This window comes from Caretta caretta, chromosome 3 (genome assembly GCF_965140235.1).
Source record: "Caretta caretta isolate rCarCar2 chromosome 3, rCarCar1.hap1, whole genome shotgun sequence".
Taxonomy (NCBI): domain Eukaryota; kingdom Metazoa; phylum Chordata; order Testudines; family Cheloniidae; genus Caretta; species Caretta caretta.
This window is the reverse complement of record NC_134208.1, coordinates 4,075,604-4,089,371: the sequence shown is the minus strand read 5'-3', so window position 1 is coordinate 4,089,371 and position 13,768 is coordinate 4,075,604. Positions and strand designations below refer to the sequence as shown.

Sequence of the window (13,768 nt, the reverse complement as noted above, 5' to 3'; positions counted from 1 at the left end):
AAGACGGGGGGCAGGGGGGCGGCCGGGGGGCCCCGTTACCCGGGCATGAGGGCCGGCGGCAGGTAGGCGGCGCGGTGCTGGCTCGGGGCGGGGCGGGCGCTGCGGGAGGCCATGGCGGGCGCGGCCCGGGCCCTCGCTCGCTCCGGGGCAGCCGCCGAGTGAGGCCGCGGCGGGGCCGGGCGGGGCCGGGTCACAAACCCCGTCACCGGGCAACGGGCGGGGCCGCGGGCGGGGCGCCCCCTGCCCCTCCCCCCCAGCCCCCGGCGCCATGAGCCCCCCCGTCCCCCCCCCAGCCCGCGGCGCCATGAGCCCCCCCTGTCCCCCCCAGCCCGCGGCCCCCCCCCGCCCCCGGCGCCATGAGCCCCCCCGTCCCCCCCCCAGCCCGCGGCGCCATGAGCCCCCCCTGTCCCCCCCAAGCCTCGGCCCCCCCCCAGCCCCCAGAGCCAGGAGACCCCCCCGTCTCCCCAGCTCTCGGCCCCCACCGCCCCCAGAGCCGTGAGAACCCCCTGTCCCCCCCAGCCTCCGGCGCCATGAGACCCCCCCGTACCCCCCAAGCCTCGACCCCCCCGTCCCCCCAGCCCTCGGCCCTCCCCAGCCCCCAGAGCCATGAGACCCCCCGTCCCCCCCAGCCTTCGGCCCCCCCCCGCCCCCAGAGCCGTGAGAACCCCCTGTCCCCCCCAAGCCCTCGGCCCCCTCTGCCCCTCCTTGCCCCCAGAGCCGTGAGACCCCCCGTCCCTCCCCCAGCCCGCGGCCCCCAGAGCCATGAGACCCCCCGTCCCCCCCAGCCCTCGGCCCCCCCACCCCCAGAGCCGTGAGAACCCCGTGTCCCCCCCAAGCCCTTGGCCCCCCCGCCCCTCCTTGCCCCCAGAGCCGTGAGACCCCCCATCCCCCCCAGGCCTCGGCCCCCCCCAGCCACCAGAGCCGTGAGACCCCCCGTCCCCCCCCAGGCCTCGCCCCCCCCCGCCCACAGAGCTAGGAGACCCCCCCATCCCCCAAGCCCTCGCCCCCCCCGCCCCTCCTTGCCCCCAGAGCCGTGAGACCCCCCGTCCTCCCCCAGGCCTCGGCCCCCCCCGCCCACAGAGCCAGGAGACCCCCCCATCCCCCAAGCCCCCGGCCCCCCCAGCCCCCCCTCCTTGCCCCCAGAGCCATGAGACCCCCCCGTCCCTCCCCAGCCCACGGCCCCCAGAGCCATGAGACCCCCCCCTCACCCCCAGCCCTCAGCCCCCCCCGCCCCCAGAGCCAGGAGACCCCCCCTGCCCCCCCAGCCCTCGGCCCCCCCTGCCCCCTCCAGCCCCCAGAGCCATGAGACCCCCCCGTCCCCCTCGGCCCTTGGTCCCCCCTCCCCCAGAGCCATGAGACCCCCCTGCCCCCCCAGCCCTCGGCCCCTCCCCCCGCCCCCAGAGCCATGAGACCCCCCTTGCTTGGGATGCAGGCTTCACAGAGCTTCTGTAACTTTGACTTAAAGTAATTCCAAGCCTCCTCCACATTCAGATCCTGGAGTTCTTCAGTCCAGTCCACTTCCCTAACTAGTTCCCTTAATTTTTTTTAAGTTTGCCTTCTGAAATCAAGGACCCTAGTTGCCGATCTATTTTTGTTTATCCTTCCATTGAGTTTAAACTGAATTAGCTCATGATCACTCGAACCAAGGTTGTCCCCTACAACCAGTTTTTCTACAAGAACATAAGAACAGAAGAATGGCCCTACTGGGTCAGACCAAAGGTCCATCTAGCCCAGTGTCCGGTCTTCCGACAGCGGCCAGTGCCAGGTGCCCCAGAGGGAATGAACAGAACAGGGAATCATCAAGTGATCCATCTCCTGTCGCCCATTTCCAGCTTCTGACAAACAGAGTCTAGGGACACCATCCCTGCCCAGTCTGGCTAATAGCCATTGATGGACTTACCCTCCCTGAACTTATCTAGTTCCCTTTTGACCCCTGTTATGGTCTTGGCCTTTACAACATCCTCTGGCAAGGAGTTCCACAGGTTGACTGTGCATTGTGTAAAGAAATACTTCCTTTTATTTGTTTTAAACCTGCTGCCTATTCATTTCATTTAGTGACCCCTAGTTCTTGTGTTTTGAGAAGTAGTAGACAACACTTCCTTATCTACTTTCTCTACACCAGTCATGATTTTATAGACCTCAATCATATTTCCCCTTAGCCGTCTCTTTTCCAAGCTGAAAAGTCCCAGTCTTATTAATCTCTCCTCAGATGGAAGCCGTTCCATACCCCTAATAATTTTTGTGGCCCTTTTCTGAACCTTTTCCAATTCCAATATATCTTTTTTGAGATGGGGCGACCACATCTGCACGCAGTATTCAGGATGTGGGCATGCCATGGATTTATATAGAGGCAATATGATATTTTCTGTCTTATTATCTATCCCTTTCTTAATTATTCCCAGCATTCTGTTCAGTTTTTTGACTGTCGCTGCACATTGAGTGGATGTTTTCAGAGAACTATCCACAATGACTCCAAGATCTCTTTCTTGAGTGGTAACTGAGTAATTTGAGCTAACTGAGTAATTGACAGCAGTCGCAGGCTGTCACCTGCTATGGGGACCAGCACAAGAGAGGGTTGAGCCACATGCTTTCTGTTGGGTTTCACTGATATTTGCTGACAGCAGAGGATGCTGGTTTCCATTCCAGGCTCTGGCGGGGAATGTGCTATGGTGGACACAGATTCTTCTGCCCATTTCCCCTGTAAAGTTGCCTGCAGAAACTCAAGAGCATGGGCATCAACCTCAGGACAGACTGTTAGGAACCAGGACACAAACCCCAAATTGGCTATGAAGTTCTATAGTTCAGTTTCACCAATCAGTTATAGTCAACCTGTGGAATTCAGTGCTGGGGGTGTTGTGAAGGCCAAAAGTGTAACTGGGTTCAGAAAAGAATTAGATAAGTTCCCGGAGGACTGGTCCATCAATGGCTATTAGCCAAGATGGTCAGGGGAGCAATTCCATGCTCTGGGAGTCCCTAAGCCTCTGATTGCCAGATGTTGGGACCCGAAGACAGGGGATGGATCCTTAAATAATTGTCCTGTTCTGTTCACTCCCTGTGAAGCATCTGGCATTAGCCGTTGTCAGAAGACAGGATGGTGGACTAGATGGACCATGAGCTGACCCAATATGGCTGTTCTTATGTTCTTAATAAATAATAATACCACAGAATGGTGGGAACTGCTTAGCTTTCAGTCGTAGATGACAGGTAATTATTAGGCTGAGATTGCATTGCTCCTCTGAAAAGATCTGAACAGAACTGCCCCCTGTGTGTATTCAGAGCCCTAAATGTTGACTTTACAATAAGCTACTGTTGCTTTTGACTCTGTTTCATCCTGCAGAGCCAGCCCAGCTATTTCACGAGATGGATCCATTGTCGTTCCCGATGAATCCAGGGAGCTGGATTCTACTGTCGTTCAAACATCATCAACAGAACCATGGGCAGCGGGTATCATAGGTTGGGGAAGGCTGTGCCGCCCCAAATAGCCTGGCGTGGCCCCACCCACGCTCCACCTTAGGTCCCCTCCTGCCTGCTTCCAGTTTTCTTCCCGCTCTTCTGTGGCCCAGAGGCTGGGACTGGGGCAGGCAGACTGGGACCAGTGCTCGCAAGGCCCGGGGCTGTGGTTGGGGGCTCTGGGACTGCACCACCCACCTGCCCCTCCGGGACTGGGGGTGCTGGGGCCAAGCCACTCGCCCAGGGCTGGAGGTGTGTGGTGGGGCCGGCAGCCGTGGGGTGTGTGCGCTCTGGGCTCCAAGGGGGGAGGGATCAGACAGATGTATATGAAGATCTACTTAATCTTTATTATCGATAGAAGGAAAACAAACCTAGCTTGGCTCTCAGGCCTGTCTTAGGCTAGGATAAAAGGTGCATTGTTACAACATGGTAGCTAACACATCTGAAAAGTCTAGACGAGAAGAAGCACAGTGTCAGGCTAAGTCATAGGACTGGAAGGGACCTCAAGAGGCATCTAATCCAGTCCCCTGCACTCATGGCAGGACTAAGTATTACCTAGACCAGGGGTTCTCAAACTTCATTGCACCGCGACCCCCTTCTGACAACAAAAATTACTACACAATCCCAGGAGGGGGGACCAAAGCCTGAGCCCACCTGAGCCCTGCCACCCTGTGTTGGGAGGTCCAAAGCCTGAGTCCCACCACCCCGAGCAAGGGGGACTAAAGCAGAAGCCCAAGGGCTTCAGCTCCAGGCAGGGAGTCTGGACCCTGAGCACCACTGCCCAGGGCTAAAGTCCTTGGGATTCAGCTTTGTCCCCAGGAGGTGGGGCTCAGGCTTTGGCCCGGGGCCCCAGCAAGTCTGAGCCAGTTCTGGTGACCCCATTAAAACGGGGTTGGGACCCACTTTGGGGTCCTGATCCACAGTTTGAGAACTGCTGATCTAGATCAGTAGGTCAAATTAAAGATTGCAGAGAGCCAAGACTTTAACTTGACCAATTTAGCATGTGCTAAATGTGGTGCATTGGAAAACTGTTGGAATTGTAGGCTGTCACTTTAATTGTGAAGGGTTTCCTGGTCCCTCTTGCAGGACAGTGGGCTCAGTATGAAAGTGTGCAATCAGAGTTAGTCTGGAAAGACCCGATCTAAAACAAGTTGTGCCTCTCTGCCTTAGGGAGCAGCCTGTTTTGTCTCTCTCTGATTTTGGCAGCAGGGCAGGGTCCAGTGCAACAGGGTCAGGCGAGGCAGTAGGGAGCCGAGGTGAGGTCATGCACAGGCGGCCTAGCAGGAACCAGTGGGCAATGGCCTGCTGCTCAGACAGCTTCCTCTTCCTTCTGGGATCTTTACATAGTCCAGGTAGCCAATGAAAATCCTGTGTGGCCAGCCAATCAGGGGCCTCGGATGTAACTGTTGGGCACTACAGGCCTGGAGCAGCTGTTGGCCAGGGGCCATGGTTCTATGTACTGTTGGGTTGTGGAAGCTGTTTAGGGACCTGACGGACCTGGGTTCAACAGCAGGGCCCCAGCACAACTTTCTAGCAAGAGTATTTGATGTTTTTATCTATCTGCTCTGTGTGTGCTGTGAACATGACGCTTAAGAGTACCTGACACCTTTAAATCCAAAGCAGAGGCTGGTGGAGTTTGCAGGGCTGGCCGTTATCTAGCTTTCTAAGCATGGACCTGGTTTTTCAGAGCTGCTGACCACCTACAGTTGCCATCGGCAACACCTGGGCCCTGCGTGAGGAAAGCAGCTACACGCATGGTTAACTTGACGCGGGTGCGTAAATCCCACTAATGTAAGCACACGGGTAAGTGCTGGCCTGAATCAGGGCCTTGGGGTTCAGCACTTCCAAGGGCACGTCCACACTGCATGCTGTACCCCTCGCACAGGCATAAGTAGCAGTGTAGACAGAGAGTCACTGCTTAGGCGAGTAGACTAAAGACATGCCTGAACCCTAGGGTATATACCCCCCACACCTCTCTACAGGACCCAGCAGTGCTTCCCCCATCAACGCTGCTATTTATATCCGTCCCTACGGCAGTGGTTTTCCCCACTGCCTTCTCCCTGCCGGAGCCTTTTCTCACGCAGTGAAAGGCTCCAGTAGCAGGCAGTTCTTGGAGCCCTTTCCTCGCTGCTTCCCCCTTGCCGAAGCCTTTCACAGACACAGGTAGCTACATGCCGCAGAGCGGACGCAGCCTGCTTCTCCCGCTGCCACTGGTGTGTAGTGTGGACATAGTCTAAGCATTGGACAGCATTACTCTGCATGTAAACGGAGCAGATTGGCTGGGATGTCTTTCCATATCAAATGTTGACACGCCACCCCCTCCCCCCGCAAGGAGCCACTTCAAAGAGCAGAATGACACTTCAAGGCTCAGTGGGCATCAGTGTAAAACCTCATTGATCAAGCTGTGCTCTTATCTCTGTGCATTTTAATTCTCAGTCACATGCAAATTTAATAAAGGGACCGGTGAGAAAATAGAACCCCCGAGTTCCAATCTACTGCACAGAGATGCCTGCTGATCCCTGGCAGGGTACAAATATATAGGAATTCATAACAGCCCACAGACAAATGTACGGTTGAGACAAAGGAATTCTTTGTCCAGCTCAGCTTGCTGTTAAAAGCTTTTTCATATCTGCCCTTAATGCAGCCTGAAATTCAGACATTTCACACACGTGCTTTACCAGACTGATATTATTTTGCAAGTGAAAAGCAGTTAGCATCCTACCCCTGAAACAGCTTGAAGAAAATATTTTATACACCTGGAGAAAGCAATGAAGTGAGCTGTAGCTCATGAAAGCTTATGCTCAAATAAATTGGTTCGTCTCTAAGGTGCCACAAGTCCTCCTTTTCTTTTTGCGAATACAGACTAACATGGCTGTTACTCTGACACCCTACCCTGGTGCTACTAAAGGGCAGGCAGTCCACAGAGCCGGAGATGGAGAGCTTGGTGCAGAGGAGGGGGAGCTTTTATTCCACCCCAGTCCTGGGGTTGGCCTGAGGCAGTTTCGGACCTGGCACCACTTGGGTAGCCTTGGGGCTGCTTTGTGTTGCTCCTGCAGTGACCCCCAAGGAGCCATTCCCAGAACCAGGAGTTGCCAGAGCTCACGAGCAGTCTGGCCACCCAGCTGGCCTGTCCCTTAAGTGGGTGAATCAGGTTGGTTAAAATCATGGCCATCTTTCTAACGGCACTCAAAACGAACCTTTAGGTTTGCTATTGAATTGTCTCCCATCTCCGTGAGCTCTGAGTTCTAGTTGGGATGGGAAGTGATGGAATCCCACAGAAAGAGGCACCTGCCATGGTGCTCCTGGCTGGCGCCAGAAAGAGGGGAGCGGGGAATCTTTTAAATGAGCCTGCTTTGGTGAGATCTGCAGTCCATTGTCGCAGATTTGAGCAGCTGGGATAGTTCAGAGAAACAACTGTGGGGTACTGATCCAAAACAAACCCAAATCCTGAGCCTTCAGAGGTTGCCGCGGTTGCTCCCTCAAGCATTTTTGGCAGCCCTAAAATGGACTATTGGGGTCTGTGACAGGTTCACCACAGGGTGATACCTGGAACTGGGGTACCACTGAGCCCCCGACCCACCAGCCTGGGCTCCCTCTCACACTGTACTGCTGTGGAAAGCTGCAAAGCCCTCCAGCCTGCACGTTCACCAGCATTCACACAGTTAGGGACACACCCAGCTGCAATTACACACAGGCTTTCTAACCACCAGCTTCCCAGCCTGTGACCCCAGAACAGTACCTGCCCTGGTCAAATCTGGCCAACATATGGGTTTAATACCCGGTCTACCTCTCCCTCAATGTGAAGAGGACAATGCACACTTGAGGTAACCAAGCAGAGGTTTTCCCCAAGCACTCCAATCAAAGCTCACTGGTTTAGATTAAAACATAAAATAAGTTTATTAACTACAAAAGAATAGATTATAAGTGCTAGCAAACAGATCTAAGCAGATCACCTAGTCAATAAACAAAACCACAAACTGAGCTTAACATACTTCTCACCATGAGTGATAAACAGGCTGGCAGATTCTTAAGGCACAAGCTGCCTTGGCTTTTCAGCTTGGGTTTCCCAGGTTTTCATGCACAGGCTAGAAATCCCTTAGCCTGGGATGATCATTTCCCCCCTGTTCAGTCTTTATTCCTCAGGTGTTTCCAGCTGTGTTGTTGTAGGGAGAATGAGATACCCCCATGATGTCATTTTCCCCCTTTTATATCTTCATCCAACTTGCTGGAAAGCTCTTTTGCTGGGACCTGGGTCAAACAGTTCCCATTGTGTAGTGCTGTCTCTGTGCACAGTTCCTGGGGTAATCCTTGTGCTTGTGTGCATTTCCTCCATAAGCCATACATTGTTTGGCCTTTTTACTGTTGTACCGGAAAGGCTGCTTGTGGGTGTTTTCAATCTCACGGCATGTTTCAGTAACACCTACATAGCCCAACTTCATAACTTCACATACAACGACAACACATACAATCCAACAAGATATGCCTGTCTAGCAGGTCAAGACTTTTAGAATGACACCTCACAAGGCAGACTTTGTACAGAACATAACCTAATTACATGACAGTGGTGAATAGTGGGGTGCCAGGGCATTACAGGGTCCTTCCTTAATTTGGTGTCTTGGGCCCCTATTGTGCTCCTGTTCAAGTCAATGGGAGGGTTGGTGCTGGCCTGCAGGAGCAAGCCCAAATACAGCAGCTATTATATCATAGATTCATGGATTCCAAGGCCAGAAGGGACCGTTGTGATCATTTAATCTGACCTCCTGAATGACACAGGCCAGAGACCTGTCCCACAACAACTCCTAGAGCACAGCTTTTAGGAAAACATCCAGACTTGATTTAAAAATTGTCAGTGATGGAGAATCCACCACGGCCTTTGATAAATTGTTCCAATGGTTAACTACCCTCCTTATTAAAAATGTACATCTTATTTCCAGTCTGAATTTGTCTAGCTGCAACTTCCAGCCATTGGATCCTGTTTGACCTTTCTCTGCTAGATTGAAGAGCCAATTATTAAATATTTGTTCCTCTGTAGACACTTGTAGGCTGTGATCAACTCAACCTTTAACCTTCATTTGGTTAAGCTAAATAGATTGAGCTCCCTGAGTCTACTGCCATAAGGCAGCTTTCCTAGTCATTTAATCATTCTCATGGCTCTTCTCTGACCCCTCTCCAATGTATCAACATCCTTCTTGAATTGTGGGCACCAGAACTGGACCCAGGATTCCCACAGCGATCGCACCAGGGGCAAACAGAGGTCAAAAAACCTCTCTGCTCCTGCTTGCAATTCCCCTGTTTATGCATTCCAGGATCGCATTAGCTGTTTTGAACACAGTGTCACTCTGGGAGCTGACGTTTTGCTGATTAGTATTTAAAGGACCAGAGCTCATTCTCATGAGACTTTGGTTCTCCGCACGGCCTGCAGGTTTGCAGCCGAACAGGACTCTGAGTTGTAAAGGGGATTCCCAGCTGGGAGGCAGACAGAAGAAGAGCCTCAGCGTTTTTGGATTGATTGGCACTGCGTATGAGCCGTAATTAGCCAACCCATCATCCGCTCAGACTTGCATGGACGCTATGGAAACCGCCCCCGCGGCGTTTTCGGAACTGGAGAAAGCCACCCACTTTGGCGCACTTAATTGTAGATTGCAGCGTAATGCAGCTAGAGCCTTATTCATGGCAGCTGCATCCTCCAAACCCTGCAGAGTGAAATGAGGCAAGTGAGGGAAGAGAATCTTGCAGCAGAGATCGGAAAAGAGATGGCGAGTCAATGAGGTAGAGAGAGACCCTGTGAAACTGAATGAAATGGTGCCCCTGGAGTTCCTTCTGCTTGTTCCTGGGCATTGGTTTGTGCACTCATTTTGCAGCTGTTTAGACTCATGCCTCCAGCATGTCAATAGTGTACAGTCGCCAACATGCGCCTCAGTTTACCAACTTGTAAAGCTATATTAATGTGGCTGGTCCCCACAGAAGAGACGTGAGGCATATGCAACATTTGTAAAGTGCTTTAGGCTCTTGCAATAAATGTATTAGAGATGCCTGAAGAGTTGTTATTCTCCTAATAAAAGTATTCCAGCCCAGTCCTGCTTTCAGTTAAGTTGATGGGGGTTCTCCATTGACTTTAAGGAGTGCAAGGAAGAAGCTGCGTTCGGTTTCCAGGTGCCATGCTGCAGCCATGGCAGGTGAGGAAACTGCAAAACAATTACAATCATGGGACACCACAATGGGGAGACAGACAACAAGGATGGCTGAGGCCCGTAGGTATGGAAGCGGCAAAAGTCTCTTCATTGCTGAAGATGTCGATCAGTATTGCTGTCCTGTTGTCCCGATAGGCGCTTGCCCCATCGCAGCTCCATCGGAGTCCCCTGGTGGACTCTCCTGGGAGCTAGGGTTTGTTCTCCCTCTCCAGGGAGAAACAGGGAGTATGGCCTGAGCATCTATGCCCAGTCACCCTTTAGCTTTGGGCAGTACACTTCCATTGCAGTCACGCTGCTGTAGAACCCACGACCTTTCGGGCAGACTCCCTGCAGAGTTTGAGGTGTCCGAGGGAAGACAAGGTGCTTCCCTCTGCACCACTCCTTCCCCCCGGCACAGGTTCCAGAGCCCTCTCGAGGGCGACAGAGGTGGCTGCCCTCCCACCTTGTGTATGGGCCAGGGGTATCTGAATGGGGAGGAGCCCCTCTGCAGGTGGCTCACCAGGGGATAATCAGTTGTGGACAAAGCATGGGACTGGGGCTCAGGAGACCTCGATTATATGCCTAGCTCTGCTGCTGGGTGGCCTTGGGCAAGTCACTTGCCCTCTCTGTGCCTCAGTTTCCCCCTCTGTAAAATGGGAATAAAGATAGTGATCTCCTTTGTAAAGCACTTGGAGAGTTGTAAAGCACTTGGAGAGTTGGAGAGCTACAGATTGTTGTGATACTTTAACTATGTAACCACCAGCGTGCCAGGTGATGGACAGACGCAGGAAGGGAGCATGCAATCTCAGGTATATAAAACTTGGCATGCATGATCCACAGAATGGATCCCAGCTGAGAAAGCAGACAGTCTGGCTCAGGTTCTTCTCTGGCTTCCATTAGCACTGTAGATCCACACCTCACAATCCTTACGGTATTTATCCACCAAACACCCCTGTGAGGTGCTAGTAGTAACCCCATTTCACTGAGGCACAGAGAGGCTAAGTGGCACAGGAAAAGTCACACAGGAAATCTGTGGTGGACAAAGGATTGCTCCCCCACCCCCTTCCAAATCCCTGCCTAGCACCCTACCCACTGGGCTAACCTCTTTTCAAGCTGCCCTCAGCTGGTAACATCTCTCCATCACACACCACCCGGGTGGGATCTGCTGGCTGCCTGCAGGTGATAAGCCTCGTGTCCCACGACAGACCCTTGAGCCATCAAGTCTCCCAAATCTGACGTGAATAGACAGAACCAAAACAGTTGCTGGTAACCTGTCCACATCCTAGAAACCAGCATCACTGCTGCTTTCTTTCTTGGGAAGGGAGACTGACCTCCCCTCTCACCTCTGGACAGGAAGGACAGGACGGTATAAGGTGAGAAGGTGCCTGGCTGTTGCCTGGGCCATATTTATTCTAGGCGCCCGGGGTTGTTAACTGGCCTTAAAAGTGACTTCAATTATTAATCCAAGGGAAGAGCGGGATTGGGCTGAAGGTCCAGTCCTGCTGGTGTGGAAGTCAGTGACCAAGCTCCTGACCTCCTGAGGTCCCTTCCAACCCTGATATGCTATGGTCTCCTGCATGGGTTCATTTCCCCATGAATGGACACTGGCTCACTGGGGTGAGGGGTGGGGTCTGCCCAGAAGAGGAAGCAGCAGACTAATCAAGTGAGGAGCAATCTGGGGCATCTGATTGCACTGCAGAAATGCTGGTGGGATGATATCTTTGTCAGGTTAGGCAGGATCACCTGTAGTCAGGGCAGGATCGATGTCAGGGCCCAGCAGAGATGGCCCTGCAAGTTGTTGTTGCTTTTATTGAATTCTAGCAGGGTGCTCGGAGGATTCAAGAAGCATCCCAGTGCATCTTGACTAGGAAGTGGATGAAAGTGGATTGTTCGTGCATCCAGTAAGTGCTCAGGGATCGCCCCTTAAGAGAGGATTTATTAAAGGGGATACTCTATACCCTAGTAAAGAGGAGAGGCTAGAAGCTGATAAAGTACTAGTAGGAATTGAAGAGAAACAGCCAAATGAAAAAGAGTCCCATTCAATTACATCACGTGAAGACAGACAGCTAAATATTGACAAAATTTTTAAGTGCTTGAACACAAATGCAAAAAGTCTAAATACTGAGATGAGTGAACTTGAGTGCCCGGTATTAAATGAGGATATTGATATAACAGGCATCACAGAAACCTGGTGGAATGATCATAGAATCATAAAATATCAGGGTTGGAAGGGACCTCAGACGGTCATCTAGTCCAACTCCCTGCTCAAAGCAGGACCAAGCCCCAACTAAATCATCCCAGCCAGGGCTTTGTCAAGCCTGACCTTAAAAACCTCAAAGGAAGGAGATTCCACCATCTCCCTAGGTAATGCATTCCAATGATGCTAATCAATGGGACATAGTAATACCGTGGTACAAAATATAGAGAAATGACAGAGCAGGTCGTGGGGGAGTGGTACTGTGTGTGAAAGAAAGCAGAGTCGAATATAGTAAACATCTTAAATGAAGCAAAAAGTACTGTAGAATCTCTATGGATAGAAATTCCATGCTTGAGTAATAAGAGTATAGCAGTAGAAATATATTACTGACCACCTGACCAGAATGGTGACAGTGATTGTGAAATGCTCAGGTCAATTAGATAAGCTATGAAAACAGAAACCCCAATATACTTGGGGGATTTCTACTATCCCCATATTGACTGGATACATGTCATCTCAGGACAGGATGCAGAGAGAAAATTTCTTGACACCGTTAATGACGGCTTCTTGGAGCAGCTGGTCCTGGAACCCACAATGGGAGAGGCAATTCTTGATTTAGTCCAAAGTGGAGCACAGGATCAGGTCCAAGAGGTGAATATAACGGAACCGCTCAGTAATAGTGACCATAATGTAATTAAATTTAACATCCTTGTAGGAGGGGAAGTGCCAAAGAATCTCACCACAGTAGTATTTAACTTCAGAAAGGAAACTACACAAAATGAGGAGGCTAATTAAATGGAAATTAAAAGGAACAGTCACAAGAGTGAAATGCTTGCAAGCTGCATGGAAACATTATAAAAAACACCATAATAGAGGCTCCATAAATGAATAACCCCAAATAAAAAAAAAACAGTAATAGGACCAAACAATGCTACCATAGCTAAACAACAGAGTAAAATAGGCAGTTAGAGGCCAAAAAAAAAAAATCTTTTAAATTTTGGAAGTGAAATCCTACTGAGGAAAATAGAAAGGAACACAAATTCTGTCTAGTCAAGTGTAAAAGTATAATTAAGCAGGCCAAAAAAGAATTTGAAGAGAAGCTAGCAAAAGACACAAACAGTAACAGCAAAAAATGTTTTGAAGTAAGTCAGAAGCAGTCACAAACAAACAGTGGGGCCACTGAATGATTGAGGAGCTACAGGAGCCTTCAAGGAAGACAAGGTTGAAGTTAAATAAATTCTTTGCATTACTCTTCACTGCAGAGGATGCAAGGGAGAATCCCAAACCTGAGCCATTCTTTTTAGGTGACAAATCTAAGGAACTGCCCCAGATTGAGGTGATGATAGAGGAAATTTTGGAAGACATTGATCAATTAAACAGTAATAAGTCACCAGGACCAGATGGTATTCACCCGAGAGTTTTGAAGGAACTCAAATATGAAATTGCAGAACTACTAAATGTGGGATGTAACCTATTGCTTAAACCAGCCTCTGTACCAGATGACTGGAGGATAGCTAATGTGACGCCAATTTTTAAAATGGGCTCCAGAGGTGATCTTAGCAATTACAGGCCAGTAAGCCTAACTTCAGTACCAGGCAAATTCATAGAATCATAGAACTGGAAGGGAACTCGAGAGGTCATCTAGTCCAGTCCCCTGCACTCAAGGCAGGACTAAGTATTATCTAGACCATCCCTGACAGGTGTTTGTCCAACCAGCTCTTAAAAATCCCCAATGATGGAGATTCCACAACCTCCCTAGGCAATTTATTTCAGTGCTTAACCACCCTGACAGTTAGGAATTTTTTCCTAATGTCCAACCTAAACTGTCCTTGCTGCAATTTAAGCCCATTGCTTCTTCTCCTCTCCTCGGAGGTTAAGAAGACCAATTTTTCTCCCTCCTCCTTGTAACAACCTTTTATGTACTTGAAAACTGTTATCATGTCTCCTCTCA

The 13,768-nt window shown here is 51.1% G+C and overlaps 1 protein-coding gene across 2 annotated transcripts in view; it reads right to left on the bottom strand.

Moving 5' to 3' along the window:
• The window catches only part of CIMIP2C (ciliary microtubule inner protein 2C), a 45,752-nt gene extending 45,612 nt beyond the window's left edge, over positions 1–140 (bottom strand). For both annotated transcript variants that reach the window (XM_075126283.1, XM_075126284.1), the window contains exon 1: positions 40–140. In XM_075126283.1, coding sequence (XP_074982384.1) covers positions 40–113 — 74 coding nt within the window. In that variant the 5' untranslated portion in view covers positions 114–140. The remainder of the gene's footprint in view (positions 1–39) is intronic.
• Positions 141–13,768: the final 13,628 nt, after the last annotated feature.